General features: G+C 35.3%; 1 protein-coding gene across 1 annotated transcript; it reads left to right on the top strand.

Annotated features, from left to right (window-relative positions):
* The first annotated feature begins 2,382 nt into the window (after positions 1 to 2,382).
* LOC140147051 (uncharacterized) lies at positions 2,383 to 4,941 on the top strand. Its single transcript, XM_072168823.1, has one exon. The coding sequence runs from the start codon at positions 2,383 to 2,385 to the stop codon at positions 4,939 to 4,941; it is 2,559 nt and encodes an 852-aa protein (XP_072024924.1).
* Positions 4,942 to 11,361: the final 6,420 nt, after the last annotated feature.

Here is an 11,361-nt window from a genome sequence, read left to right as displayed (position 1 = left end):
CTCAAATTATGTATTTATTTTTTCAGTTAGCAGCCTGGACAACCGATTCTTTAGAAATGCTTAGTCGCGCTGAAAGTCGATCGATACATGTTAAAATCAGCACAATTCAGAGATACACCTTTTTGCTATGAAATTAATTTTCTCGGTCAAATATAAAGCAATATTTTTTTTCTTCAGTAATGTCAGTTAAAAACTTGGTGCTTGGATATATATTATTTTTTACAAATCCTGGTGTTAAAATTAAGCCTCAAATTGTGTCTTTTAGTGTGATATTTTTGATTTTTATAGGCCTTCAGTTCGCACGCGAGCTTTTTACGGAATTCATTTTTAGCGTCTCAAACTAATATAGTTTGCTAAAGAAAGATATTTCCCACCTCTGTAAAGCACATCGTGTGGGTCTATATATTATAGTTTTGTTAGAATTTCCGTTTTTATTTTACCCTTTTTCCCTTCATACTCCGAAAATGTCTACTTAGTACTTTTATCTCGAGAGCAACCAACAGAAATAGTCGATATTTCCTTTGTTGTTTATCCAGGTCAATTTTCCATTGAAAGCAAATTGCCCGACCAGCGATTTGGTAGCCCAAATCCCCAATTGAGTGTTCTGGTTAAACATGATCAGTAGGAGCGCTATAGGCCTGGGAATTTCTTTGCTATATTGAAGTTCTAGCAACACTGTAGCCATGCCGGTATTCCTATTAAACCCAGGGATATCGATCCACAATGCTAGTATTAGCCTTAGATTTCACTCGTTGATTTTGAAAATGGTCAGCCGGCAGTTAAAATAGTGAAATGAAAACGCAAATTCTGACAAAAATATGATATATCGCTCACGGTGATGTGCGTTAGAAAGTTGGGAAAAATCCTTCATTAGCGAACTATCTTACTTTGAAAAGCTAAAAGGTTGATCCAAAAAAAGGCTCGCGGACAGAGTTTAAGCCTATCAAAATCGAAAATCTTACACTAAATGACTAAATTTCACGCCTAAGTTTAACACTAGAATTTGAAAAAAATACAGTATCAAGCACTACAATTTTTCCTGACATTTACTGAAAAAATGAAAATGATTGCTTTTCATTTGGCCGAGAAAATTAATTTTACATCGAAAAGGTGTAACTAAAAATTTAGCTCATTTCAACACCAAATTCGATCGTTTGTATTGCCTCATTAAATGACTGAGTGAGCCTTGCCAAACAAAAGAATCGGTTGTGCAGGCTGCTAACTGTTTTAGGCCTAATATTTCTCATGATATTGATATACATATGAATCGTAATATCACAATTATCTAATATATAAAAAAGAAGCGGCTGATTTTATCCATATGTTTATAAACCATTAAATTTGTAATATATAATTTGGAATTTTTTTCTGTGAACAACAACAGTATACGTTCTGTCCATTGAGAGCGTTTATAGTCCCTTTTCTCAAAGCGGACACATCTCATTTCATGACGTCATCATTTTTCTGGGCCAAATCTGTCTCGTTCGAAGGAACTCACCGCTTAAGTTGGTTTTTGCGGAATATCAATTTTAAACGTCTTATTTTGTCAAAAAAGGAGTTATTTTCATTGTCCTCATAATATTAGCTTGCCAATGATATGATGTTGTTTTCGCAATAGACCTGCCCTTTAAGTTTTATGGTTTTACTGTGATGCGTATGATTTAATGGGCGGCATGTATTTAGACAATTCATTTTAAACTAGGACACAGATCCATTTAATACCATGCCGTCTGGTCTTCACTTCTATGATGCTCAAAAAGCGAATAATCTTGCTTTCAACGCTTACTTATTCTTGATGTAGACCTGCGATATCATGTAAAGTACTCTTAGATTATTATTATTATCCACTAAATCTAGATACTTATCAAGTGTGGTATTATAATTTCTTTGGCATGCAGCAAACGGTGGTAAACAGTCATAAACTGATCACACTTCAGTTAGATTTAGTCGCCACTATGTTTAAAATATAGGATTTGAATATTTTATATTGAGACAGTTTGTCAGCATTCAATTTCTCCCAAATTGTTTATTCATATTACAGCATAGTGTTCTATATCATCAGCCCACTAACTTAGCGAACAGATGCAACATGATAAACTGATGATCTTAAAATTCATCAATATTCTGTCAGTGCTTATCATGTGTATGGTATGTTAATGTCGCAGCTGTGCACGCAATATCATTTTTATTAACAACATATTATGTTATGATACAGTTTCACAAATAAATACAGTAATATTCATAACAAAGATATTAAAATTCTCATAGATAATCATATTTTAGACAAAGTTCACACAACTAAATTTCTAGGCATATTAATTGATGACGATGTTTCATGGAAATCTCACACTTCCAATGTATCCAAAATGGTCTCTAAATATAATGGTATTATCCGTAAGGTTCGCCCCTATCTACCTCAGGATAGTCCTACGGTGGCTACAGAAGGTGGAAAATCGGACATCGGATTTCCTTTCGGAATTTGACACTTTTCTTGATACCATTACCCTAATACCAGGAAAACTACTAATTGCCGGGGACATAAACATACATTGGAATGAACAACATCGGCCAGATGTCAAACAATATGCCCAAATTCTGTCATCTGCAAATCTCACCCAGCATCAAAAAACTCCCACCCACAGATCTGGTAACATTCTCGATCACGTTATTTCTTATTCGAATGATAACCTCGTGGTGGATAGTGATTCTTATCCACAGGCTGTCTCAGATCACTACCCTGTGCACTTTCAGCTGAATCTCCAGAAACCATCACCCCAACGAACAACAGTAACACTTCGCAATTACTCCTCCATTGACAACGACGCTTTTACAGCCTCACTGAATGAGCACTTGCAAAACATTCCTGAATCTGTTGATGTCAACGAGTATTTTGACCAGTATAATAAGACATGTCATGACCTCCTGGATGAGCATGCTCCTGGAAGGTCACGCTCGCGTCTAGTTAAAACGCGTCAACCCTGGTACAATGATAATGTTCATGACGCCCGTCATGAAAAACGTCGCGCTGAGCGTAGATGGCGTCATTCTCAATCAGAAACTGATCGTAAGGAGTTTCATGTTGCGACAAATGCTTCGAAAGAAGCCATTGTCAAAGCTAAGCAATCTTACTATACTGAAAAACTCACAGTTGCCGACAACAAAACAGTTTTTCAGACTGTAAACACTCTGCTGAACAAGGGTGCTAAACCCCTGCCAAGTCACGACAACCCTGTTGAATTGTCAGACAAATTCTCTCGGTTCTTTGTTCATAAAATTGCAACAATCCGTGAAGAATTAGAAAGTGACTCCAACAAACCATCTACCACCAAGCTCCAGGAAACCTGTGTTCCAAATTGTATGCCTCTCAATGAATTTAATAAAATGTCTGAAGATGAGGTGAAAAAGGTAACCACCAGATCTTCCAACGCATCGTGCTCTCTTGACGCGCACCCGACATGGTTTTTGAAAAATCATCTTGACAGTCACATACCAGCAATCACCAACATTGTGAACAAATCTCTCAGCTCTGGTGTTTTCCCGAATGCTGCTCACCACACGATTGTCACCCCGTTGCTCAAGAAACCTTCCGCAAATAAAGATGAGTTGAAGAATTATAGACCTGTAAGTAATCTGAGCTTTGTCGCCAAAGTCATCGAAAAGTGCGCTTCTGAGCAATTTGTTGAACATCTGAATAAGAATGACATGTGTGATCCTTTGCAATCTGCCTACCGTGCTCAACATTCTACTGAATCAGCTCTTATGAAAGTTCAGGATGACATAATGTGTGATATTGATTCCAAAAAAGCTGTTTTCGTCGTACTCCTTGATATGAGTGCGGCGTTTGATACGGTGGATCACGCCATACTGTTGAACCGTCTCAAGCAGAAATATGCTGTAACTGGGACAGCCCTTGAGTGGTTTCGCTCATATCTTAAAGGATGGTCATCACGTGTGAACATAAACGGCACCATGTCAGACCCAGTTACTACTGATTTCGGACTGCCACAAGGATCAGTCCTCGGACCTCTTTTGTTCACCACATATTCCAAGCCCATCGGTGAAATTGCGAGGAAACACGGCATCGATTACCATCAGTATGCAGATGACTCGCAATTGTATGTTGCTTTTAACCCGCGTAATCCTGACGACATCATCAAGGCTTTGAACAAGATATCATGCTGCATTGCTGACATAAAATCTTGCCTCACCGCCAATTATCTGAAACTCAACGACTCCAAGACTGAGTTTTTCATTGCAGCTTCAAATCATAATCTCAAGCTCCTGGACACACAGAACATTCAACTCACCATCGGTGACTCCACAATCAATCTGTCTTCTGTCATTCACAACCTGGGTTGTCACTTTGATTCCAACATGTCTCTTACTGCTCATGTTAACATTCTCCGCAGAAATACGCTCTTCCAGATAAAGAACTTGTGGCGTATTCGGTGTTACATCAATCAAGAGACCTGCCATCATGCAGTAAGAGCACTGATACTCTCCAGGCTCGACTATTGTAACGCACTCTTCCTTCAGCTCTCTGCAAAAGACATAAGCCGTCTCCAAAGACTTCAGAACTCCGCCGCGCGTGTCATCTTTGCCGTTGGGCGTCGAGTCGAAGCTCATACATTAGTCTCATCTCTCCACTGGCTCAGCATTGATAAACGTATCAGTTTCAAAATTCTTCTGTATATCTTCAAGTCTCTCAACAACCTTGCTCCGAAGTACATCTCCAACAAACTGACTCCTTATATTCCTCAAAGAACTCTCAGATCAAGTAATGACACCACGCGTCTCCTGGCTGATAGATCCATCAGTGTCGCCGGTGATCGTCGTTTCCCTGTAGCTGGTGTTAAGCGCTGGAACTCATTACCAACAGAAATCAGACTTTCGCCATCGGTCACTCTTTTCAAACAGAGACTCAAAACTTATTTATTCTGAACTGTTTTATTCTGAACTGGTTTTCTTATGTATTTGTTTTTTATTGTAAGCGCAACGATGCTTCCTTTGCGAATTGCGCCCTAAGAACTTTGTAGTAGTAGTAGTAGGAATCATTACATACACTTTATAACACATTTGCTCTACCCTACTTATCCTACTGCAACATTATCTGGGCTGACAAAAATAATTCCCATATAAATTCATTATTCCTTATACAAAAAAGAATTATTCGGACATGCACCAACTCTCTTTGGCTTGCCCATACAGACCCGCTTTTAAACAACTCAATACTCTCAAGGTGCAAGATATTTATTTCCATCAACACGGGACATTTATGTTCCAATACCACCACAATCTCCTCCCAAAAGATTTGTCCATTAATGAGATTTTTAGAACTAACAAAAGCATTCACCATCACCATACTAGACAAGCCAATGATTTCCACGTTAAAATGTCCAACACCAAATTGGCTGATAATATAATTAGTAGCCCTTTATTGGAACTCACTTCCCCAGTCTATCAAATCTTGTAGTTCAGTACCACCTTTCAAATCCAACTCTAAAAAAATCCTCATCAGCACATATGTACAACACTGATTAGCCTACACCTGCAGTTGTTGTTTTTTGGGTTTTTTCCTCTTCTCATTTGTCAGGATCAATTTTTATAAAATTAATTCAGTATATATTTTCCACATCAAATCGGACCCGTTTGTCTGTCTGTTTGTATTGTTCCAGTCTTTAGTTATTATTATTATTGTTATTTTGTTATATTAAAAATATGCTATTTGATAAATTTTGTCAGCTCGCTTGGCCTTGTATGCAGACTATCACTTTTGCATTTAATTGTTTTTTGCTCTGCAGAACTATACACCATTTACCATGTTAATTTATCATTGCATTAAATATCTTGGTGTAGATTTAATTCACAAAACATTACATTAAATTCTAGAATACTTTGATTAAATAGTTACCTGCTATGTAAGTTATAACTTAGCTCATTATTTAGACTCGTTGCAAGTGCACGTGCAATCATGTGCTTATGCTTTCACCCGGGCTAAATACACTTTTGTTATTATTGTACCGTAATACTCACTTCACTAATACTTATGCCATGCCTGAACTGTTTTATATTAGGATTTTACAACCTCTTTACACCTACTGTGTAGGTTTGGTTGTGATTTTGACCATCATTACTCATTGATTTATAATTGAAAGCTTAGCTCTTGTGATAATAAGTTTAATATACCTAACCCACAAGGCATATGTCTTGCTATTGTATTTATTATTATTCTAAAATTTTGCTTATCATAATTATTTAATATAGGCCTACTAACTTTTGTAAAGGGTGCCACAACAACACGCTCTGCGTTCAGTGGCATCCTCATCATTTTCACCATATTATACGATGTTTGTAAAAGCTTTTTTATATTGTAATTATTGAATGGATGGAATTTGATGAAATAAAACTGAACTGAACTGAACTGAACTAAACATCAGACTGTGTCAACAGATGTGACATTATTTCACAGATATCTACTATATAACGTAAAATAACCATCTCACTGATACCCACTATGCATTTTGGACGCAACATATCTTCTCCAAAATACATTAAAACGTTAATCATCAAGACTCATCCGTTTTTAATCTAAAGCAAATGATCAATTTTAGTTTAATGTTATTTGAGCGTGTTGAATGTGCGACAAATTTGATCAAATTTTAAACAATGTAATAATTATGTTGCGTTCAAATTGAATTTACTCCAATAAATATTAATGATATTCAAATATCCATTCACGATTCTGTCTGAATCAATTTTGATATCACATAGATTTCTATTTTATTTATTTACAGTTCATCAATATTCTGTCAGTGCTTATCATGTGTGTGCTATGTTTAAGTCGTAGCTGCGCACGCAATAACAATTTTATTAACAACATAATGTTTTGAAATAGTATATGGCGTCGTAATATCCTTGTTATATTACAAGAACTATATTTGGTATTATTCCATGTTCTACTTAAAAGTTGGTTATTTTTCGATTACAAATGTTTGACAAACAGGACGCTATACCATGCCCCAGATACATAAAGCTGTGTCAACAGATGTGCGCAAATGATATTATTTCACAGATACCCAATTACCCACTATGGGCTTTGGATGCAACATATCTTCTCCAAAATACATTAAAACGTAAAATCATCAAGACTCGTCCGTTTTTAATTTAAAGCACATGATCAATTTTATTTTATGTTCTTGGAGCGTGTTGAACGTGCGACAAATTTGATTAAATTTGAAACAATGTAATAATTATGTTGCATTCAAGTTGAATTAAATCCAATAGATATTAATGATATTCAAATATCCATTAACGATTCTCTGTCTGAATCAATTTTGATATCACATAGATTTCTATTTTATTTATTTATTTACAGTTATAAATTGACCCATATCTATTTCTGTTGACTGACGTAAAACACTAGCCCCAGGGAAGTAACACTGCCTCTGTTAATGATTTCTGTCTGTCTGTCTCGATCGGCGCACGAAGTCCGCAGTTAATATTGCATGTCATCCTTCAATCATAAAAATAGTGAATATTATTGATCTGTATCAGCTATTTTCGTGCTTCAATTAAATGTGACACAAGTTTTAATGCATCGATTTTTATGAAGATTGATAATATCTATATTCACACAGTCATACACATATAATCACTAGATTGTCGAGATTTGTTTTCTTACGCAAACTTATCAGGATGATTTTCATCAACATACATACATACATACACAATTCTTTTATAAAGCGCCGTTACATCTAGATCACAGCGCATAATCAAATTCAAAGCATAAACACAATATAACAAACAAAGTGAGCAATAAAAACAGTCAACTTTTTGGGAAGAGATATGACTTCAGTAATTTCTTGATGACTGGCAATGAGTTTGCAGTACGAATGGTGATGGGTAAATTGTTCCACAGTCCAGGAGCAGCCACAGAAAAAGCTTTATTTGCGGCAGAGTGGAGAGACTTGGCATTTAATTTATGTACAGTAAGCCGAGTTGTATCTGAAGCAGAGCGAAGTCCGGTACGTGATTGATCAAGGGGGTGTAATTTTCTTCGGAAGAAGGGAGAGGAGTCATGAACATGCTTATGAGGCCGGTCGACTGCATATCCGTCAGTACACGCTTTTCAATACGGAATAAATGCTAACCTCTCGTGACGTCATCCAAGCAGCAAAGTTCATTTCCCATTGAAAAGCGTGTATCGACGGATATGCAGTTTACCGTTCTGTCATATAACAGCATAGTGTTCTACATCATCAGCCCACTAACTTACCGAACAGTTGCAACATGATAAACTGATGAAAAGGCATCAATATTCTGTCAGTGCTTATCATGTATGTGGTATGTTTATGTCGCAGCTGCACACCCAATAACATTTTTATTAATAACATAATTATGTTAAGTTACACTTGGATGTCGCTATATCCTTGTTATTTTACAGGAACTGTATTTGGTATTATCCCATGTTCTACTTAAAAGTTCCAACAGTTTTTTTTCCTATTACAAAATGTTTGCCAAATAAGGATGATATACCATGGCCAGATACACCAGACTGTGTCAACAGATGTGACATTATTTCACAGATATCCACTATATAACATCAAGAAGCGTAAAATAACCATCTCACAGATACCCACTATGCACTTTGGACACAACATATCTCCTCCAAAATACATTAAAACGCTAATCATCAAGGCTACTCCGTTTTTAATCCATCATATGATCAATTTTATCTATGTTCTTGGAGCGTGCGAGTGTTGAACTTGCGAAAAAAAGAATCAAATTAAAAAAAAAAGAATAATTATGTTGCATTCAAATTCAATTACTCCAATAAATATTAATGATATTCAAATTCACGATTCTGTCTTAATCAATTTTGATATCACACAGATGTATATTTTATTTATTTACAGTTATAACGACCCATATCTATTTTTGTTTACTTACTACTCAAAAGTAACCCCGGAAGTAACACTGCCTCTATAAAGAATCCCAGTCTGTCTCGATCAGCCCATACAAGTCCGTTAATAATGCATGTCATCATTCAATTGTTAAAATAGTGATTGATATATTTCCGTGATTCCGTCCAATTAAATGTGACACAAGTTTTAATACATCGATATTTATATCATATTCACATAATCACTAGATTGTCAAGATTTGTTTTCTTACGCAAACTTATCGGGATGATTTTCCTTGAAAACAATGCGCGTGTAGAGCATTATTTTTGGTCAAGGATATCATTATTATTTAGTAATATTATCTGCTATGGCATTGAAGATCTTATTATGTATATTAATTAATTTTAATTAATATTAACTAAAGCATTAGCAAAGGACAAAAATCACGTCAACGAAATGTGAATATTTCATAATAAAGTGATATCTTGATTGATTTAAAGAAGACGAGGTCTCATATAATTAATATCAGGCAAATATGTGCAAAATATTATTTCTTGTAAATTGAGCATGAAAGTGAGCTTAACATGTCAATGTAAATTACCATCACCCTCCCAAAACTGAAAACAATAATGTTGCTTATTATTTTTTGTACGGAACTACCGCGGAGGAAATCGATAGCGAAAAATGATTAGTTTCTTTTTACCAGTATACTTACATAAAGACCCAGGAACTTGCAGTTAAGTAGACAATTGGTTAGCCTGACATTCATCGGGGTACTAGTAAAGGGTATATAGATTATGGCATGGAAAGGACATATATATTTATTAACATTATTTAGGTTATTTTTAAAAATTCTACATGTAACTTTTTGGGACACCCGGTATAAAAACCAGTGGGTGATCTTGAATGAAATACATATTACTAAAAAACCTAAAATTCAAGCATGAATAGAGAATCCATGAAGGACAGGAATGGTATTAACGCTGTGCAATTACATATATCTTAACTGTTTTATTGCTTAAGATTCATGGTTTAACTTGGACTTCTCATTAGACCACTTGCCCATTGCATACTCTGGCTATTATATTTACATAATTAAAACTCTGATTTGTAATTTGTGTACAATTGTAATTGTAACTCATTATAATTATGCCAAGATATGTTGTATTCGATATAACATACGTATACTTTACCTTTACCTTTACTGTAACGAATTATATTAACCTTTTTATGAACATTTATTGAATACTTTACTTGTGATTCGACTATGGCATAGTCTAGGCTTAACTGTGATGCTTAAGATTTAATGGGCTGTATATATTCAGACAAAACAATTTAAACTAGGACACAGGTGCAATGATATACCGTCTGATCTCCACTTTTATGATGCCCGGAATAGACTAATATTGCTTTTAACGCTTTTTTTAAAATTCCTGATAAGACCTATGATATCATGTCTTGTATTAATATAGATACGTATCAAGTGTGTATTATAATTTCTTTAGCACATGATTGTACTTTAGTTAGATTTAGTCGCCACTTTGTAGAAAATAATAAGTTTTATGTTGAGATTTCTCCCAAGTTGTTTGTTCATTTAGTAGCCCATCAGCCCACTAACTTACCGAACAGTTGCAACATGATAAACTGATGAGCTTAAAATACATCAATATCCTGCCAGTGCTTATCTAGGGTGGCGTCCAGGGCAAGTGCCCCCTTGCCCCCCTCCCCTCCCGTCGCTACGCCGCTGATTAAAAGCCAAGATCATAAAAGTGTATATGCCTTAATTTTATCGAATGGGATCGATGTTTTTGATGCAAATTCGTATCTCTAAAGAAGCTCACAGATTTCCCACAAAAGAAGATAATCTCATCTCAATTATTCCCGGAATGGGCCGTTTTGTGATTTGATAACAAATTTGCACCAAAATACAAATTTTCATGGAACTATAATTTTTCTAAATATGACCAGGGTAACTGCTACCAATGTCAACATGCACGATTATTCTCATGTCTCCTAGCTAGTGCTACGTTACTTTATTTAGTGGTCTGGATTTGTAAAGTACGTCAATAAATGCCTGTCATCCTGCATCCTTCAATCATGAAAACAGGGAATACTATAATAATGATATGCACGATTGTACATGTAGTACATGTGAACTGAAATCTCACTAGTGGAAAATTTGCAATGAGAATTCTTTCAAAACGATGAGAATTGGACAAAAGTATGAGAATTTAAAATTTTCTCATTTATATAAAACTTTCTCATTCAAATGAATGAGAAATACCAATTAACGTGTCAACCACCTGTCACATTGTTTTAAATGAGAAAAGTAACCACTTGTGACAGGTTGTTGAAACGGTAATTAATATTTCTCATTCATTTGGATGAGAACATTGTATATAAATGAGAAAATTTTAAATTCTCATACTTTTGTCCAATTCTCATTGTTTTGTAAGAA

The sequence above is a fragment of the Amphiura filiformis genome, chromosome 3, assembly GCF_039555335.1.
Source record: "Amphiura filiformis chromosome 3, Afil_fr2py, whole genome shotgun sequence".
NCBI classification, from domain to species: domain Eukaryota; kingdom Metazoa; phylum Echinodermata; class Ophiuroidea; order Amphilepidida; family Amphiuridae; genus Amphiura; species Amphiura filiformis.
This window is presented reverse-complemented; position numbering and strand designations above follow the sequence as displayed.

What these genes read in the sequence shown, in the direction of transcription:
- LOC140147051 (XM_072168823.1), top strand. Translation starts at nt 2,383, where the DNA reads ATGGTATTATCCGTAAGGTTCGCCCCTATCTACCTCAGGATAGTCCTA.